The sequence below is a fragment of the Salmo salar genome, chromosome 05 (genome assembly GCF_965601325.2).
Source record: "Salmo salar chromosome 05, fSalSal1, whole genome shotgun sequence".
Classification (NCBI taxonomy): domain Eukaryota; kingdom Metazoa; phylum Chordata; class Actinopteri; order Salmoniformes; family Salmonidae; genus Salmo; species Salmo salar.
The window spans coordinates 64,543,421-64,564,911 of NC_138295.1; the positions used below are offsets into that span (position 1 = coordinate 64,543,421).

A 21,491-nucleotide genomic window follows, 5' to 3' on the forward strand; every position below is an offset into this window, starting at 1 on the left:
GGTAATTAAGAGTGTATCTGGTAAGGGAGTAATGGAGCTCAGAGGAGCTGATACCACCGTTAGCTTAATTAAACACATTTATGGGATGTAAAGACATTTAGCCCAGGGGTTCCACGGCTCCCACTATAACCCAAACTCTTTATTTCTCTCCCTTTATCTCTCTAACTTCCTCGTTACCTCTCTCTGTCTTTCTCCCTCGCTTTCATTCTGTCCATCACTTCCTCTCTGTCTCTCCCCCTTTATTGGTCTTTTTCCCTTTCTCACTGTCACGTATACTGTACGTGTTTGTTCCTTTTGTCGTTCTCCAACCCCAGGTTTGAGGTCATTGTATGGATTTTATCCCAAGGGAAGTTCTTCCCTCTCTGTTCAAGAGCATACATAGTACAGTGACTGAGCTGCAGCATGAGTTTACATCATCATGTAGCCTGGTGTGTTATACTGTGTGTGTGTGCGTGTGTGCGTGCGTGTGTGAGCGCCTGTGTGTGAGCGTGTTGCCTGTGTGCGTGTTTGTGTTTCTGTGCTAGCCTTTTTCCCCTGTGCCAGTCCTAAAAGTGTTTATCAGTCACCAACAGACTACCAGTCAGTGGACACAGTGACACTCTCTTCCTGAACACTATCAAGGTTTTGGATGGGTCGTATCCTGTTCAAAGCAAAGGCACAAGTTTGGCCCCAAATTGCACCATATCCCCTATATAGTGCAGTACTTTTGACCAGTCCTATTGGTCCTGGTCAAAAGTAGTGCATTAAATAGGGTATAGGATGCCATTTGGAACGCAACCACATTCTCTGTTAATGACAATTATAGAATACAGAAATGTTGCTAGTAAACTGGAGATGAGAAGGGTGCTGTTGTTTGTGGTGGTCGTGGGTGCTAGTGGAGAGTGTGTGTGGGTCTGTGTGTGAGTTGACTTTACACCTGCTCGGCTGCCTCCACTTGGACCATGGAGTTTAGATGTCTCCTCTTTGTTCTTATTTCTTCTTCGGTGGTGCTCATCACTCAATCTGACATGACCACTAAAGGTACGGTGAAATTTTAACCATTGATAGATGACATCGCACAAATTGCCTTCACTTGCAAGTATTCTCCCGTACAACTGTTATGACTGGGTTACTCACTCGTTTTGAAGCTGAAAACGAATGTGAGATTCTTCTGTCGGTGTTCAGTGGATCTTTTATCAGAAAGTATATGGAAAACATAACATTCAAAATAATCAAGGTAGTATTTTATAGCCTTTTTTTATAGCCACATAGCCTGGTTCATCTCTAGGTTTCTTCCTAAGTTCTGGCCTTTCTAGGGAGTTTTTCCTAGCCACCGTGCTTCTACATCTGCATTGCTTGCTGTTTGGGGTTTTAGGCTGGGTTTCTGTACAGCACTTTGAGATATCAGTTGATGTAAGAAGGGCTTTATAAATAAATTTGATATTTTATAAATAAGGTAGTATTTCAGTAGAGGTTTACAAATATTCCTGTCGTTTGAAGGTCAAACCAGGGATACACATCTCTAATCCGTCCAGTCTGGCTGGCTCTCAACTCTCCTTGGCGTTTAATTGGTCCATTAATGCCATTGATTGGGCTTAAAGAGTCCACAACACACTGACTCTTCCTGATCTAAATCAGTTACTGATTAAAAAGGAAGGATAAAAACCTGGGTTGCGTTCCAACTGGCACTCTATTACCTATATAGTGCACTACTTTGAACCAGGGCTCTAAGAAATAGGGTGCCATTTGAGAGTCCTATAGAAGCAGAGCTGAGCGTCTCTGGCTTAAGTCTGAGTGTTGATTGTGGCTCCAGCACTAGTCACCTCTTATCTCCTCAGGTCGATTCTATCAGTAGTGATAGCACCTATAGTTTTTACAGAGCACATAGAGCTGGATCGGTGTGAGCAGCCATGGCAGAAGTTCCCCTGTAAGCCCATTGGAAGGTTAGACCTATCACTATTTCTCTCACTTGTTTTTTTGTGTGTTTTTTGTCGTCATCAGACCCTGACTGGAGTGATGTCGTCGTGACAATGGTTGGCAGGGAAGTCACCTTACCCTGTGTTGATTGGCCTCTCACGGGTTCTGTGAGCATTAATTGGAAGATGCAGTCTCCTAGCGTGGACCACTGGAAACTGGTCCTCTCGGCCAATGAGAGTCAGCAGTTCTCAGGCGCAGCCTCAAAGGCTTCCATGCGATTGGTTGACTCAAACTTTCAGGAAACTGGGAACTTCTCTCTGCTGTTCGTCCCCAAAATGGAGGACAATGGTCGCTACTCCTGTCTGATTATACAGCAACAGAAGAAACTGAGAGAGAAGATCATACTATTAGCCGTCCTCACAGGTATAGAACTGTGGTCCTGCACACAAAACTACCGTTACAGTATGTCCATATACATGTAATATACAGTTGTGATGGTATTGATACAGATATTATGTATAAATAATTCCCCATGCCCACTTTATTTGACACAATCAGGTCAGACTGTAGTAGCAATATCCCACTTTTTTTAAAAATCTCTTCTATCGTTTCTCCTATTTCCTACCTCCTACATCGGTCCCAGTCTCTATCTTTCCTTCAGGCACTCTCCCTCAGTACAGCACACTGCGTCTGATGGCAGAAGTGAACCCCGCCTCCGCCGTTTCTGAGGTAACCTGGCTGTCCCCTGGCGGGACGCCCCTACGATTGGCAAGGAGATCAGGGGGGGGGATTGCCAAGCTGCCTCAGATACTCCCCACTGACCAGGGGGTATACATCTGCCAGGTGTACCCAAGGGGTAACAGCAGCACCCCTATGTTCCCCTTCACTGTGGACCTCCGCGTGGATGGTGAGATATGAGGGGGGATGGAGAGAGGGAGGAAAGCGTGTAATGCCATAATTGGAATCTGGGATGAATCTCAATACTCCAAACAAAGCATTGTATTTAGATCGGCATTGTATTGGCATTGTTATATAATTGACTAGTGCTTATATGTGCTCCCACTATATCCACTGCTCCCACACTAACCCAAATGTTTTATTTCTGTCCCCTTATTTCTCTCACTCACTTGTTCCTTCTCTGTCGTTCTTCCTCTCTCTCCCTCTCCTTCTCACCCCCTCTCTCTCTCTCTCTCTCTCTCTCTCTCTCTCTCTTTCTAGGTATGAATGTGGCCTCGTTCACCAATATAAGCCATAGTGAGTGACGTCACCGTGTACAGTAGACTCTAGTCTAGCTAAAACACAGAGTCAGCAGCCTTTGGATCAAGCAGCACAATACAAACTGACCTTACTGAGGGACCAGCTCTCTCTCAGAAACATAACGACATAATCCCTGTTGCTGCTGTGCACCTCTCTATCTCTCTTTCTTTTCCTCTGTCTGTTCTGTTCCTCTCTCCACTGCCACTTCTGTCACTCATCCTCCTCTCTATATCTCTCAACCCCACCATCTTCCCCACATATTTCTCTCACTGTTCCCCCACCGCTCTCTCGCTCTCTTCTTATCTCTCACGTTCTCTCTCTCACTTACATACCTCTCATTCTCTTCCTCTCATTCTCATTCTCTTCCTCTCACCCATTCCCCCCATTCTCTCTCTCCCTCCCCCTCCCTCTCCTCTCCCCCTCCCTAGGTCCTCAGATCTCTATGGCCAGTCTCACCCAGACCCCTCTCACCCTCGCCTGCTCTCCGATGCAGGGCGACTATGTCATGCTCTATTGGAAGCCCCCAGACAGCAGAAACACCAACACCACAACCCTGGTCTACGGGTATGACCGCTGGAGGGACCGCACAGAGAAAAGCAAGGTACACCCAGAAGAGGATGTGTGTGTATGTGTTCATGCTTGCGTGCGTATGAACTGAGTTCCTCTACAGGTTTCTTCCTTCAAGGGGGTTTTCCTAGCTACCGTGCTTCTGTTTCTGCCTGCTCCACAGGGTCCCGGCCGGGTTACTGTAAAAGCACTTTATGACAACTGCCGACATAGAAAGAGCCTTTATAAATGAATGTGATTGAATGAATTTGATTGATCTAGACTCATGCCCAGTTGAGCCTGGATGGGCCATTGTCTACCCCAAAAGAGGGTATCTTCTCCTTCCTGCTGAGCCCGGGGCTGAATGACGGAGGCCTCTACATGTGTGAGGTCTTCCTCAATGACAACGTGTTCAGCCAGAGGACCCTGCTTAGCATCCTCCAAGGTACAGAGGGGGAAGAGGGAGGACTGAAGAGAGAAGAGTTATGTATTTATGTCTGATATAGAGATATCAATATGAATAAAAACAAAGACTAAAAATACTGTCCAACTCCCACATACTCACACACATACTCACACACCCGTCTGTCCATTTCTGCAGTCTTGGAAGGCTTTTATAATCACTGTCCCTCTGGCAGCCATTACAGCTGCCCAGACATGACCAAGCGATCTGTCACTGTCACCCTGCTCCACACGTCTGTCACACACACATACACACACACACACACACACACACACACACACACACACACACACACACACACACACACACACACACACACACACACACACACACACACACACACACAGCCCCACGGACCCATATATTTTTAACCTGCCTCATTATGGGTGTAATTATGTATGATTATACCAGCCGCTCTCCCACCAGGGCTGTGGGAGGCACACATTAAACACTGTAATCACGGATAGAGACGTGTGTGTGTCTGTAGGGCTTGATTACACCCAGATTGATCCTCATTTGGGTTTGATGAGACATGGGGCATCAGTCACCGTCAGGCGACACATTAGAAGCAATTCTGTGTAATGAATATATATTATTTTGGCCCATCTCTGATTCGTTCATTGTCCCCCCCAACACCTTCTATCTCCCCTTGCCCCCTTTCTCTTTTTGTTCCCTGACTACCCCTTATTGGTACTTCCTTCCTTCACTCTCTCCTTATCCCTACCTCACATTGTCTTTCTCTTTCTTACTCCCTTGCCTTCCACTCACTCCCCTCTCCTTCCCCCTTTTTCACTATCCCTCCATCCCAGTGAAAGCCAGACATTCTCCAACAGCCCTGGTCCTGACATGTCAGTATACAGAGCGCTCCCAGGTAGGTAACCATCCCCTGACTGGCAACATTCATCCCTCATCTCTTCACTGTCATAGTTAGCTGATGTGTGGTGAGCTTTCAGCCACAAAATGGCTCCTTGAGCACCTGGGCTGAGTTCATTAGGCACAAAACGGAAAACTGACTGAAACAGGGAAGGACAACCTGGACTTTTCCAATTAGAAAGACACATTTTTTTCTGTTGTAAGTTTTCTATTGCGTAGTCCCCTAATGAACACGGCCCTGGTGTATGAAGAACACACTGTATAAACCCAATCCATCATCCTCCATCCACCAGGTGAAGCGGGTGGTGTGGAGCCACCAGAACCAGAGTCGCACGCTGAAGTGGAGCTCCTCTGGCCCGGGTCGCCTCAGCACCGAGGTTCCCCTGTCCCCCACCCAGGACACGGCTGGGAACTACACCTGCACCATGCTACTGCGGAACGGACAGGCGGTCAAGGCTGTTTACACCATCAAACTGCCCCCGAAAGGTGGAGAGAACCAAACGGTCCAACTTGGGTCTTTAGATATAGATCTAAGATCAGCTTACCCTCTCCTAATGCAAACCATAATCAGTAATGCTAAAAATGCGAAACTTTTCTCAGGTCAGTGTCAACTAACTGTACCTAGCAGGACCAACAGTAGATATATAGGCCTACATGTTTGTCCAAATAAGTCCCTTTACAATGCTTCCTTTCCTTCTAGCTATCATCTTATCCTTTCTTCCTCGCACCTACCCAGTCAGTTCCGGGGCGGTCTGGGCCGATGTGTTAGAAATGTCAGGGCCGATTTCTGGTCCCAGTCCGCCCCTGGTCAGTTCCCATCAGTGATTCTCATCAGTGATTAACAGAAGGGGAAAGTATATTTAAACCACTCAGATGGAACCATACAAACAAAGAAGTTGTAAAACCAGGAAGTTATGTAACTCATCTGTTTGTGTGTTGCTATTTGAGAGCTTTAAATATACTTTGCTCTTTAACACCACTATAGCCAACACCACTATAATCATTATGTCCAAATAAGCGCTTATCCAAGTCCATGTTTACTGAACATGAACCTCCTATATCAGTGGGCCCCAACAGCACACACGGACAAACATACCTGATTCAACTTTTTGAGGGCCTTATGATTAGTTGCCAAGTTGAATCAGGGGTGCTTGTCTGGGGCTACAAATAAAAATGTGTACTGTTGGGGGTACAAGAGGACCGGAGGTGGGAGACACTGCTCTAGATCAGTGGTTCCCAACCTTTTTCGGTTACTGTACCACCAACTGAATTCTGCTCTGCCCGGAGTACCCCTGAAGTACCCCCTCGTGTGCATTTTACCAGTAAGCCTATGGTCTTAAAAGTCTTCTCAAGTACCCCCTGTTGATAGACCAAGTACCCCCAGGGGTCCTAGTACCCCTGGTTGGGAACCACTGCTCTAAATCCTAAACACACAAGACATCCCTTCCCAATAGAGAGAAGCGAACAGCAGGCTAGCTCAGCTGCTAATCCGTTAGCTATGTAAACACACCTGCCTGTGTTTATCCCTCTCTCCCGTCGCTGCAGTCCTTCAGTGCTGGATGTGTGCACACTCCATCCTCATCTCGTTATCTCCAGGGCCCTGTTGTGAGCTAACCAATCAGCCCAGAAATGGAATAGGCAGGATGAATTCTAAATTCCAATTCTAAATTCCACATAAACTTTAAATGTTCCACGATATGGTAGTGAGAATATCAAGAATTGTACACATATAGAAGACAGAGAAAGGCACTGAATTCTGCGTGAGGATGTGCCAAGTATTGACTGAAGAAAACTTCCACATGACACCCAATATGGTCCCATGTGTCACGGTCTGGGCGTAGGGGGTGCAGAGTCAGGCGCAGGAGGCAGAAAAGTTCAATGCAGCGTTTTATTACGCACAAACGAATACGCCAAAATGCCCAAAGTACACTTATCCAACACACACAACACTGTGGAAGGGTATAATTAAGCCCGCACTCAGAGCAGGCGGGCCTACTGGCTTAAATAGCCCAACTAATAACCCTAAACGAAAACAGGTGAAACTAATTAGACAAAACAAACAGAAAAGGAAAAAGGGATCGGTGGCAGCTAGTAGGCCGGTGACGACGAACGCCGAGCGCCACCCGAACAGGGAGAGGAGTCACCTTCGGTAGGAGTCGTGACACCATGTCTGATCCAACAACACACCACAGAGCATTGCTTTGAATGGGTGTCTAGTTGTCTGCTTCACCTATTCTATTATATTCTACTCCATTCTATTCTATCCTATTCTACATCCTTAACCCATTGTTCTGTTGCTTATCACAGCCAGACAGGTTGACCTGAAGTTGCTCTACAACCACTATAAAACGCTTCACAGAGCACTGACCTTGTAGCCCCGCCTGCCTACCTGCCGCCTGCCTGCCTGCCTGCCTGCCTGCCTGCCTGCCTGCCTGCCTGCCTGCCTGCCTGCCTGCCTGCCTGCCTGCCTGCCTGCCTGCCTGCCTGCCTGCCTGCTTGCCTGCCTGCCTGGCTGGCTGGCTGGCTGGCTGGCGGAGTGACAGACTGTTTCTGCATTCAGCGGTGCTACACTGTTGCCTTGGCAAGATGAGGAGAAGTTAGCTAGAGCAGAAATAGACTAGAACCATGGCCACTAACCATGTATTTCTGGCTGCTACACTATAGGCCTGTGTCCTAAATGGAACTCTACTGTTCCTAGTCCAAATTAGTGCACTATATAGGGAATAAGGCCTCTGTCTGACTTAAGAGTGTTTTGGTTTACAACAGATCTCAAAGGGAAAAGAGAGAATACAACCCCAACACATTGATCGGTATTTTTCAAACCATTCCTCTGTCTTTATCTCGCCGTCTCTCTCCATCTCTCCCTCTATTCCTCTCTCTCTCTCTCTCTCCATAGTAAGAGTGTTATAATGTAAGCGTCTGCTTTATTGTCATGACTCTAAAATGTCGCCTGTCTTTCTCCCACAGATACACACACAGTTCTTCACACCTTCGGAGGAAACGGCAACAGACAAGCATGTGTGTTCCCCTTCGTGTTTCTAGGGGAGACTTATGAAGGTTGCACGACGGATGGTCGCAGTGATGGGTACCGCTGGTGCTCCACCACATACAACTTTGACAAGGATAAGAAATATGGCTTCTGTCCCAACGGAGGTAATGGGTCACTGTCATCACCACCAGACCCGCCTGGGTTCAAATAGTATTTGTTTCCCTGTCTCTCTGTGTCTGTCTGTGTCTGTGTCGCTCTCTCTCTTTCTCTCTCTCCCTCTCTTCACACCCCAACACTTCTTCAGATGATAAGTGTAAATGGTGAGGGAGGACACCAGGACAGCTCTCTGGAATGTATTCACATTCATTGCATCTGAGGAAGCACACACAGCCACAGAAGGATCTGACAGTTGAATGAATCTCCTTATGAAGATGAGCTCACTACCAATACCCCCAATACATCACTGATACAGAGGAGCCATGATGATGACACACAACAAAGCAATGCTTTAACAAGAGTAATGGATATGCAAAGGGAACTGTTGCATTTAGAATGAACTCTTGTTTGTGAGGGCTGATTGAACGTTGTATTGTGGTTTGTTGTCCCATTTACTCTCTTATTGGGATGTGGGAGAGAAGAGTAGGGAGGTAGGGAAGGGAGAGAGCGAGATGGGAGGAAATAATAGAGGAACAGAGGGGAGCAAAGCGGGAAAGATGGATGATAGACCCACATTAAAAAATAATATAGTATACTATGGTATAAATACTGTAGTATTACTATATTTATATACTCTAGTATTCACTGTAGTGTTTTTTCAGACATGACTGTAGTATTTACAGTTTACTATAGTATAAATACTGTAGTATTACTATATTTCAAAAACTATAGTATGTACTAAAGTAACTACTGTAGTGTTTTTGCAGACATTACTGTAGTATTTACTAAGTGTTTTTGTTTTATTATCTTTGATTGTAATATGAATGGATAATTCAACGCTTCTGCTCTTTTCTATAACCTTTAGGGAACACAATATATAGTCTATATTTGGCATATAAGTTTCTCACTCATGGGTGGCACAAATTGGGATATGGGGGATAGGAATGGGTGGGGTATATGCAAATTGGATACTGAAGTATTACTATGGTAAAAGAAACGGTAGTGTTTTTGTGGATAAAATTGTAGTATTCTACACTGTATTATATAGTGAGTACTACGCATGATCGAGTGATACTACAGTGTGTAGTATATTATTTGACAGTATACTACAGTTTACTTCAGAATTTTATAGTAAGCACTACATGATTGAGTGGATACTACAGTGTGTCGTATAGTATTCTACAGTATACTACAAAATTCTATAGTAAGCACTACAGCGTGTAGTATAGTATTCTACAGTATACTACAATATTATAATGTAAGAAATACACGATCGAGGGATACTACAGTGTGTAGTATAGTATTCTATAGTATACTACACATTTCTATAGTAAGTACTACACATTATCAAAAGATACTACAGTGTGGAGTACAGTATACTACAATATTCTATAGTAAGAAGACACGGTCGAGGGATACTACAGTGTGTAGTATAGTATTCTACAGTATACTACAAAATGCTATAGAAAGCACTACAGCGTGTAGTATAGTATTCTACAGTATACTACAATATTATAATGTAAGAAATACACGATCGAGGGATACTACAGTGTGTAGTATAGTATTCTATAGTATACTACACATTTCTATAGTAAGTACTACACATGATCAAGGGATACTACAGTGTGGAGTATAGTATTCTACAGTATACTACAAAATTCTATAGTAAGAAGTACACGATCGAGGGATACTACAATGTGGAGTATAGTATTCTACAGTGTATTACAGTTTACTACAGCATTCTATAGTAAGTACTATAGTATTTTATAGTAAACTGTAGTAGTTTGTCATGTGGGGAAGTGTGTAGGGAAAAGTAATTAGAGGAGAGCAGAGAGGAAGGAAGGGAGGAAAGGTGCACCCAGGCCATTGAGGAGTGATGGTATTTACGCCTCACCTCGCTGCACCCAATTACCATAATTCATGCAGCGTTAAAGAAGCTGGCATTGAGAACAGAGCAGGTCAACCTGGCCCGGGGGTCAACTCCCTGCCACCACACTATTCCATTATGGACCCCAACACACACACACAACCACACACACACACAAACACAAACACAAACACACACACCAACACCAACACCACCCCCACCAATCAATTACACCTCACACAGCACTTCATGATTGATTCGTTTGGAGCACCATGTATAAGTCATGACAGCAGGGCAAGGTGAAGGCCTGTAGAGGAAACTTCTACAAAACAAACTTATGGACGTTTTTTGGAATTTGTAACTTGATGATGTAGTACTTTTTTATTTAACCAGGTAGGCTAGTTGAGAACAAGTTCTCATTTGCAACTGCGACCTGGCCAAGATAAAGCAAAGCAGTTCGACACATACAACAACACAGAGTTACACATGGAATAAACAAACATACAATCAGTAATACAGTAGAAAAATCTATATACAGCATGTGAAAATGAGGTAGGATAAGAGAGGTAAGGCAATAAATAGGCCATGGTGGCATAGTACAGTTTACATTACATTTTGTAATTTAGCAGACGCTCTTATCCAGAGCGACTTACAGTAGTGAATGCATACATTTCATTTCATGCATTTTTTTGTACTGGCCCCCCGTGGGAATCGAACCCACAACCCTGGCGTTGCACACACCATGCTGGCGTTGCAAACACCATGCTCTACCGACTGAGCCACAGGGAAGTAATTACAATATAGCAATTAAACACTGGAATGGTAGGATGTGCAGAAGATGAATGTGCAAGTAGAGATACTGGGGTGCAAAAGAGCAAGATAAATAAATAAATACAGTATGGGGATGAGGTAGATTGGATGGGCTATTTACAGATGAGCTATGTACAGGTGCAGTGATCTGTGAGCTGCTCTGACAGCTGGTGCTTAAAGCTAGTAAGGGAGGTAAGAGTCTCCAGCTTCAGAGATTTTTGCAGTTCGTTCTAGTCTTTGGCAGCAGAGAACTGGAAGGAGAGGCGGCCAAAGGAAGAATTGGCTTTGGGGGTGACAAGTGAGATATACCTGCTGGAGTGCGTGCTACGGGTGGGTGCTGCTATGGTGACCAGTGAGCTGATATAAGGCAGGGCTTTACCTAGCAAAGACTTGTAGATGACCTGGAGCCAGTGGGTTTGGCAATGAGTATGAAGCGAGGGCCAGCCAACGAGAGCATACAGGTCGCAGTGGTGGGTAGTATATGGGGCTTTGATAGGCCGCATTCTCTCCAACAAGGATGTAGGGAGCCAGTCTGTTTTGATTTCAGTTTAGCTGTTATGAAGAAACGTACAACATTCTTCCAACAGAATTCTCTCCATGACCTTGAGTTGGTGGCGCTTTGTTGAGTTTCTAATAAGTTCAACCATGTTTCATCAGTTATTTCAATGTTAAGTTCCTCCTCCCATTTCTTTTTAATATAGTTTGTAGAATGTTTCTTTGAGGACTGAATACCCAAGTAGAGATTTGAGATAGTTTTTTTGTTACTCCCCAAGTTGTATGCGTTAGTGAATACTTGGATTAATTTTGGAGGTGCTCGAGGGTCAGTCACTTTTATCTCCCTCAAGAAATAGTGTCAAACTTGTAGGTATCTGTAAAAATCTTGTTTATCCAAACCATGTTTTTTACTTAGGTCCTGGAAGTGATCTAGGTCCCCATTCCTCATAATTGTACTGAATGATGTGATGCCTTTCTGCATCCATTGTTTAAATCTGCTGTCCTGAGTTGCAGGGATGAAGCTGGGGTCGTATGCGGGCCAACTCAGCAGTTTGATCTCTCTGTCTAATTTATTTTGCTTAACTACCCTAAACCATGTCTTCAGAGAGAAATTAATCCACTGATTTTGTCTACTGTATATTTCTATGACCATGTCCTTATTTCCAAAAACTGACTGTATGGGTGTCTCTGTCAAAGTAGTCTCAATGTCTTTCCATTTGGATTCATATTCTGAATTGCACCAACCCACCAGAGGTCTCAATTGGGTTGACACATAATAATCTTTTAGGTTTGGTAAGGCCACACCCCCACAGTTGTTTGGTAATTGTAATGTTGTATATCTAATTCTTGGTCTCTTACTGTTCCAGATAAACCTTGATATCCGTTTATCCCATTCTCTAAACTGTTTAGGCGGGATTTCTATGGGCAGTGATTGAAACAAATACAGTTACCTCAGCAGGATGTTCATTTTGATTGTTTCAATTCTACTACTAAGATCTAAGGGAAGTGAATTCCACCTGTCTAGGTCATCATTTCTTTCCTTGTTGATGTGATCGTAATTCATGCTATAAAGTTTGGCTGTATCTTTTGGTAGATATACTCCAAGATATTTAATGGATGAAGAAGTCCAGTGGACGTTATACCTACTCTTCAGCTCTTCCTGTGGGGTGTAATTATATACTAGGGCTTGGGTCTTGTGTACGTTAAGCACATACCCTGAATATGTTCCAAATGTTTGTAAAACATCCATCAATCTAGGTACACTTGAGCCTGGGTCTTTAAGGAATAACAGAACGTCATCAGCATAAATGCATATCTTATGTTCACTGCCTCTTATTGTTATTTCCTCTAAGGTTGGGTCCTGTCTTATTGCCTGTGCTAATGGTTCGGGGTACAAGGAGAAGAGCGTGGGTGAAAGATTACAGCCTTGTCCTGCCCCTCGCTCTAATTTTATCGTTCGTGACAAATGTCCATTTATCTTTATTCTAGCGGTCGGACACGAATACGGTGTATTGATGCACTGTATCACTTCTTTGTTGAAACCAAATCTTTCCATAACTTGGAATAGGTAATCCCATCCCACTGAATCAAATGCTTTTTCTGCATCAAGACTGATTAATATAGCACTTGTCTTATTCTGAGTAATGTGGTCCATGACATGTAGTGTTCTTCTATTGTCCTGTGTCTGCCTATTTTGTATGAAACCAGTTTGATCTCCGTCAATCAATTCTGGGATTATGTTCTCCATTCTTTTGGCTATTATTGATGCATATAGTTTATAATCCGTGTTAAGAATTGTGATAGGTCTATATGAACTGCATTCCTTCTTATCTTTACCCTCTTTTGGGATTACAGATATGATGGCCTCTCTCCATGACAGTGGGAGACCCCCCCTCCCTCAGAGTCCAGTTAAAACAGGCCTTAGGTAGAGGTGTTAGTTGTTCTCTGAAGGTCTTGAACCATTCTGAAGGGAAGCCATTAGTGCCTGGAGACTTGTTTACTTTTAGTTGAGATATTGTGAGTTCATAAAATGCTCTATTGTCTGTGCATCTGCCTTCTCTGGTTGCTTGTACAGATTTGTGTAATATGATTCAAATGCATTCTGTATTTCATCTAATTTGCATGTGATCTTCTTTGTTTTGGGGTCTTTTATTTTGAAAATGGTATTCTGTGCTTGTTGTTTCCTGAGTCTCCATGCTAGTTATTTGGTTGCCTTTGAGCCTGCTTCATAATATCGTTGTTTCAGGAACCTGAGCTTTTTCTCTACTTCTTCTCTATAAATCTGGTCAATTTCCTGTTTTACCTTTTGAATCTCTCGTAATATAAGAGGATCTTTGTATTGACTATGAGATCGTTCTAAGTTTCTTAGTGTTTCCTGTCATTTCAGCAGTTTTGTGCTTTAATCTTTTTCTTGAGAGATGATGTGGCTATGATCTTTCCTCTAATAACCGCCTTAGCTGCATCCCACAATGTAGCAGGAGATACTTCCCCGTTATCATTATTCTCCAGATAGATGTTCAATTCTGTCTTTATTCATTCCTTGAATGCTGGATCATTCAGCATGCTTGTATTAAGTCTCCATAGAGTATTTCTTGGTTTGCTATCAAGGTGTCGGCAGATCATTTTAGAAAGAGAGGGTCCAGATTGTCTAGCCCAGCTGATTTGTAGGGGTCCAGATTTTGCAGCTCTTTCAGAACATCAGCTATCTGGATTTGGGTGAAGGAGAAGTGGGGGAGGTTCGTGGCGAGTTACTGTGGGGAGAGCAGGGCATTTGTCTGGGGTAGGGGTAGCCAGGTGGAAAGCATGGCCAGCCGTAGAGAAATGCTTATTGAAATTCTGAATTATTGTGGATTTATTGGTGGTAACAGTGTTTCCTAGCCTCAGTGCAGTGGGCAGCTGGGAGGAGGTGCTCTTATTCACCATGGACTTTACAGTGTCCCAGAACTTTTTAGTACAAATAAAACATGGGTGCTATCAAATTGAGTTTTTTTATCCAGAAATACTTGCAACCTCATAATAGAATCATCATAAATTAGCAATATATAATTAACAGTAACATGTTAGTAATGGTCACATCGCTGGTATACAAATGAAGAGATATATATAGAAATGAGGATATACACTGGTGACATCAAAGTCTCTGTTATATTCTGGATGCTTGGGAGCAGGTAGTTGTCACTGTGGTAACTGACCCCTCCCACACAGCTCCCATGTCTCCCTGTGTCTGTTTGCATGAATGATGTCAACTCACCTCACCATGCAAACACACCAGACGACTGTATTCATGTCGCGTGTGGTGCTTCGTCAGTCTACAAATGGCTAATTTGAATACCATGAGCTAATCACATGGTTATGTCATGTAATAATTCCATGTCTCCCCTCCCAACCTTCTCTTTCATCGTTCTGTTTCATCCAGAGTATACTGTATGGAGTGTGACACAGGATTTATACTGAGTGTCTTGCCATGATAAGGAGTTAGACATATAGCAATTAGCTTCAGTGATCTTGGAGGAATTTTAACATACCCACATTGACTCATCCTCCCATCTTGTCTCTAGCTATTTCAATAGGACCTCTCTGGAGCTAAACCAGGGATCAGGCCTGCCCCCTGCTGGGAATGAGACTATACTGTTCACTAATCATTAATGTACAAGTGTTCAATTCATACAACACTCATTAACTTATTCTCTTTTTCTCTTTCTCACGTCTTTCTCTCCTCTTCTCTCAGACAACACAGAGAGCACTACTTCTATCTCTCCTCCTCACCCAGAGAGCAACATTGCCTCGCTCCTTCCCTTCCTCTCTGCTTTATTACTCCTGGTGCCCCTGGTTGCCGCGGTTGCCGGTGTGTTGCTATGGAGACAGAAAGACATTTCTCGCCGCGGTGAGTCTTCCGGCGGGTTTCTTTTTCGACATCCCTACCTTCTTGTGTTCTCTCCATTTCTGGACCTGTCAACTGCAGTGAGTGATCTGGGGCATGACATATTATGAGGTCGATGCAAGGAATCTGGAAATCTGCCTCTCACTGTGTGTGTGTGTGTTTGTGTGTGTGTGCTTGTGTCTGTTTCTCCACAGGTATTGAACAGTCTCTCTCCCACTACTCTGGGGAAGTGGAAAATATCTATGAGAATCCTGAGGATGTCAGACAGGTGATGGATTCATGCCTTCTCTGTATCTCAATACTCTCTGATGAATCTCTGTTCTCTTCTCCCTCTCTCTCTCCTCCTTCTGTCTCCCCACCATTTCATTTCCTGTCTCTGGCCCTCTGTTTCTGTCTCTCTCTTCTTCTCTCTTCGTTTTCCTTTGTTTTCCCACTTCTTCTTTACCCCTCATCTAACTCCCTGCCTCTCCATTTCTCTATATTTCTCTACCCTTCTCTCTCTCTCTCTCTCTCTGTCTGTCTGTGTGGTTATTGAACACTGTTTTCTCTCCTCTCTCCCTATAGACTTCTCCCCAGGGTTCAGTGTACATGGTGAGTTATTGTGTTCTGTTCTCAGCATCACAGACACAAAAGCGTTCCCCTGAGTCTGTGTGTGTGTGGGGAGGTGAGGTTATAGTGGCCTCCCTTGCTAGTCTGTCCTCAGTGTGTGTGTCTCTCCCTCTTCTGTCAGCAGATATGTCTCCCCCATCAGTCCTGTGCTTTAGAAAAACCTGTCAGTTCTTAACTGTCAGTCTTACATTAGTGATATTAACAAATCAATCGCATCACACCCAGGAGGATGCCTTTAAATGTACTCTCCTCTCCCTCCCACTTGTCTCTCTCTACCTTCCAACCCTTCACCCCCTTCCTCCCCTCTCTCTCCTCTCTCATTCTACAATGTCTCTGTCTTTCTATTCTTCTCCTCCCCTCCTATCACTTGCTGTACTATGCCCTTCTCCCTCCCTCCCTCCCTCCCTTCCTCCCTCCCTCCCACCACTTCTCTCTCTCCCTCCTCTTCTTCTCCTCTTCTTCTCCTCTTCTTCTCAGGACCTGAAGCCCAGAGTGGAGGATGATGTCTATGAGGAATTGGATCGGTAAGAATTAAATAGCCCTGGGTCATGCGTGGTGTACGTTTCTGTCACAATTTCCCATCTGCCCTTCACAGGCCCTTTCACCCCCATCAACTCTGAACATCACTATGGCACTGTCAACCTGCACGTCAGTAACATAGTAATAATGTCACATAATGCACTGACAGTGAAGTGTGTGTGTGTGGTATTGGGTGCGACGTGCAGCACGTCATGCATGGGTGTATACGTTTGTGTGTGTGTACCTGTGTCTGTGTGGTTTATGAGTGTGTTCTCCTTTCAGATACAAATCATGCAGTCTTCTGGAGACCTCCACATCTCAGGATTTATCAGCAAAAGCTTGAAGCAATATTATCTCACCTCTGTTCAGTATATGGACATTTACAGTGCCTTGACTTTTTTCACATTTTGTTGTGTTACAGCCTAAATGGATTACGTTGAGATTTTATGTCACTAGCCAACACACAATACCCGATAATGTCAAAGTGGAATTATGTTTTTTGACATTTTTACAAATTAATAAAAAATGTAAAGCTGAAATGTCTTAAGTCAATAAGTATTCAACCCCTTTGTTAAGGCAAGCCTAAATAAGTTCAGGAGTAAAAATTTGCTTAACAAGTCACATCATAAGTTGCATGGACTCACTCTGTGTGCAATAATAGTCTTTAACATGATTTTTGAATTACTAACTCATCTCTGTACCCCACACATACAATTACTATATCTGTAAGGTCCCTCAGTCGAGCAGTGAATTTCAAACACTGATTCAACCACAAAGACGAGGGATGTTTTCCTATGCCTCACAAAGAAGAGCACCTATTGGCAGATGGGTAAACATTTTAAAAAACAGGCATTGAATGTCCGTTTGAGGATGATGACGTTATTAATTACACTTTGGATGGTGTATCAATACACCCAGTCAGTTCAAAGATACAGGCGTTCTTCCTAACTCAGTTGCCGGAGAGGAAGGAAACCGCTCAGGGATTTCACTATAAGGCCAATGGTGACTTCAAAACAGTTAAAGAGTTTAATGGCTGTGATAGGAGAAAACTGAGGACGGATCAACACCATTGAAGTTACTCCACAATACTAACCTAAATGACAGAGTGAAAAGAAGCAAGCCTGTACAGAATAAAAATATTCCAAAACATGCATCCTGTTTGCAATAAGCCACTAAAATAAAACGGAAAAAAATGTGTCAATAGAAATTAGCTTAATGTCCTGAATACAAAGCGCTATGTTTGGGGCAAACACAACACATCACTGAGTATCACTCTTCATGGTGAGTATGCTTGTCATCGGCAAGGACTAGATAGTTTTTTTATTTATAAAAATAGATCTAATAGCCTCCCGAGTGGTGCAGCGGTCTAAGGCACTACATCGCAGTGCTAGAGGTGTCACTACAGATCCGGGTTGGGTCCCAGGCTGTATCGCAGCCGGCCGTGACCGGGAGACCCATGAGGCAGCGTACAATTAGCCCAGCGTCGTCCGGGTTATGGGAGGGTTTGGCCAGCCGGAATGACCTTGTCCCATCGTGCTCTAGCGACTCCCGTGGCATGCCGGGTGCATGCACGCTGACACGGTCTCCAGTTGGATGGTGTTTCCTCCGACACATTGGTGCGGCTGGCTTCCGGGTTAAGTGAGCAGTGTGTCAAGTAGGAGTACGGCCTGGCAGTGTTGTGTTTCTGAGGACGCATGGCTCTCGACCTTCGCCTCTCCCGAGTCTGTACGGGAGTTGCAGCAATGGGACAAGACTGTAACTACCAATTCGATATCACGAAATTGGGGAGAAAAGGGGTAAAAAGTACAACAAAGTATAATATATATATGTAAGTCGGAAGTTTACATACACTTAGGTTGGAGTCATTACAACTCGTTTTTCAACCACTCCACAAATTTCTTGTTAACAAACTATAGTTTTGGCAAGTTGATTAGGACATCTACTTTGTGCATGACACAAGTAATTTTTCCAACAATTGTTTACAGACAGATTATTTCACTAATAATTCACTGAATCACAATTTCAGTGGGTCAGAAGTTTACATACACTTAGTTGACTGTGCGTTTAAACAGCTTGGAAAATTCAAGAAAATTATGTCATGGCTTTAGAATCTTCTGATAGGCTAATGGACATCATTTGAGTCAACTGGAGGTGTACCTGTGGATGTATTTCAAGGCCTACCTTCAAACTCAGTGCCTCTTTGCTTGACATTATGGGAAAATCAAAATAAATCAGCCAAGACCTCAGAAAATAAATTGTAGTCTGGTTCATCCTTGGGAGCCATTTTTAATTGCCTGAAGGTACCACGTTCATCTGTACAAACAATAGTACGCAAGTATAAACACCATGGGACCACGCAGCCGTCATACCGCTCAGGAAGGAGACGCGTTCTGTCTCCTAGAGATGAACGTACTTTGGTGTGAAAAGTGCAAATCAATCCCAGAACAACAGCAAAGGACCTTGTGAAGATGCTGGAGGAAACAGGTATAAAAGTATCTGTATCCACAGTAAAACGAGTCCTATATCGACGTCACCTGAAAGGCCGCTCAGCAAGGAAGAAGCCACTGCTCCAAAACCACCATAAAAAAGCCAGACTATGGTTTGCAACTGCACATGGGGACAAAGATTATACTTTTTGGAGAAATGTCCTTTGGTCTGATTAAAACAAAAAAAGAACTGTTTGGTCATAATGACCATCGTTATGTTTGGAGGAAAAAGGGGGAGGCTTGCAAGCCAAAGAACACCATCCCAACCACGAAGCACGGGGGTGGCAGCATCATGTTGTGGGGGTGCTTTGCTGCAGGAGGGACTGGTGCACTTCACAAAATAGATGGCATCATGAGGTAGGAAAATTATGTGGATATATTGAAGCAACATCTCAAGACATCAGTCAGGAAGTTCAAGCTTGATCGCAAATGGGTCTTCCAAATGGACGATGACCCCAAGCATACTTCCAAACTTCTGGCAAAATGGCTTAAGGACAACAGAGTCATTGGAGTGGCCATCACAAAGCCCTGATCTCAATCCTATAGAAAGTTTGTGGGCAGAACTGAAAAGGCCTGTGCAAGCAAGGAGGCCTACAAACCTGACTCAGTTACACCAGCTCTGTCAGGAGGAATGGGCCAAAATTCACCCAACTTATTGTGGGAAGCTTGTGGAAGGCTACCTGAAACGTTTGACCTAAGTTAAACAATTTAAAGGCAATGCTGCCAAATACTAATTGAGTGTATGTAAACTTCTCACCCACTGGGAATGTGATGAAAAATAAAAGCTGAAATAAATCATTCTCTCTAGTATTATTCTGACATTTCACATTCTTAAAATAAAGTGGTGATCTTAACTGACCTAAAACAGGGAATTTTTACTAGGATTAAATGCTAGGAATTGTGAAAAACTGAGCTTAAATATATTTGGCTTTGTAACGGCTGTCGTGGTGAATGGCTGTGAATGCTCATCTTTCTATTTAATTAGAATAGAACGAACACCCCCCCCCCCAACAAAAATACAAAAATACAACAACAAAAAAAATACAAAAAAATAAATAGACCGCCAGGAACAGTTAGCATGCTAAGATAAAGCAGTGCTAAACCAACAACCCACAAACCCCAGGTGAAAAACACACTCCTAATATATGACTCCCAATCAGGAACAACGATATCCAGCTGTTCCTGATCAGGAGTCACAAGACTAACACAGAAACAGACATACTAGAAAACACATACAGACTTCTTCTGCCACGTCCTGACCAACATACTACACAACTACTCCCTCTGCTGGTCAGGACGTGACAGGCTTAGGTGTATGTAAACTTCTGACTTCAACTGTATATACAGTACCAGTCAAAGGTTTAAACACAGCTAATCATTCAAGGGTTTTTATTTATTTTTACCATTTTCTACATTGAAGAATAATAGTAAAGGCATCAATACTATGAAATAACACACATGGAATCATGTAGTAAGCAAAATAGTGTTAAACAAATGAAAATATGTTTTATATTTTTGATTCTTCAAAGAAGCCACCATTTGCCTTGATGACAGCTTTGCACACTCTTGGCATTCTCTCAACCAGGTTCATGAGGAATGTTTTACCAACTGTCTTGAAGGAGTTCCCACATATGCTGAGCACTTATTGGTTGCTTTTCCTTCACTCTGCAGACCAACTCATCCCAAACCATCTCAATTGGGTTGAGGTTGGGGGATTGTGGAGGTCAGGTCATCTAATGCAGCACCCCTTCACTCTCCTTCTTGTTCAAATAGCCCTTACACAGCCTGGAGGTGTGTTTGGGTCAATGTCCTGTTGAAAAACAAATGATAGTCCCACTAAGCATAAACCAGATGGGATGGCATACCTCTGCAGAATGCTGTGGTAGCCATGCTGGTTAAGTGTGCCTTGAATTCTAAATAAATCACTGACAGTGTCACCAACAAAGCAAACCCACACCATCACACCTCCTCCTCCCTGCTTCACAGTGGGAACCACACATGCGGCGATCATCCGTTCACCTACTCTGCGTCTCACAAAGACACAGCGGTTTTTACCAAAAATCTCAAATTTGGACTCATCAGACCAAAGGACAGATTTCCACCAGTCTAATGTCCATTGCTTGTTTTTCTTGGCCCAAGCAAGTCTCTTCTTATTATTGGTGTCCTTTAGTAGTGGTTTCTTTGCAGCAATTTGACAATGAAGGCCTGATTCACGCAGTCTCCTCTGAACAGTTGATGTTGAGCTGAGTCTGTTACTTGAACTCTGTGAAGAATTTATTTGGGCTGCAATTTGTGAGGCTGGTAACTCTAATGAACTTATCCTCTGCAGCAGAGGTAACTCTGGGTCTTCCTTTCCTGTGGCGGTCCTCATGAGAGCCAGTTTCATCATAGACCTTGATGGTTTTTGCAACTGCACTTGAAGAAACTTTCAAAGTTCTTGAAATTTCCCGCATTGACTGACCTTCATGTCTTAAAGTAATGATGGACAGTCGTTTCTCTTTGCCTATTTGAGCTGTTCTTGCCATAATATGGACTTGGTCTTTTACCAAATAGGGCTATCTTCTGTATAGCAACCCTACCTTGTCACAACACAACTGATTGGCTCAAACGCATTAAGAAGGAAAGAAATTCCACAAATTAACTTT

At 43.5% G+C, this 21,491-nt stretch overlaps 1 protein-coding gene across 2 annotated transcripts; it reads left to right on the forward strand.

Moving 5' to 3' along the window:
• Positions 1–844: 844 nt before the first annotated feature.
• Positions 845–16,896, forward strand: LOC106605403 (uncharacterized). Of its 2 annotated transcripts, none has more exons than XM_014201005.3 (14): positions 845–1,020; positions 1,981–2,319; positions 2,540–2,803; positions 3,115–3,150; positions 3,582–3,754; positions 3,982–4,144; positions 4,972–5,033; positions 5,329–5,521; positions 8,003–8,188; positions 15,080–15,235; positions 15,427–15,500; positions 15,797–15,823; positions 16,319–16,365; positions 16,643–16,896. In XM_014201005.3, exons 1-14 carry the CDS (start codon positions 942–944, stop codon positions 16,701–16,703), a joined length of 1,860 nt encoding a protein of 619 aa, XP_014056480.2. In that variant the 5' UTR covers positions 845–941; the 3' UTR covers positions 16,704–16,896. The 2 variants fall into 2 exon arrangements, with proteins under 2 accessions (XP_014056480.2, XP_045574503.2); XM_045718547.2 differs by having other exon boundaries at positions 15,080–15,312; positions 16,643–16,862.
• The last annotated feature ends 4,595 nt before the right edge of the window (positions 16,897–21,491 follow it).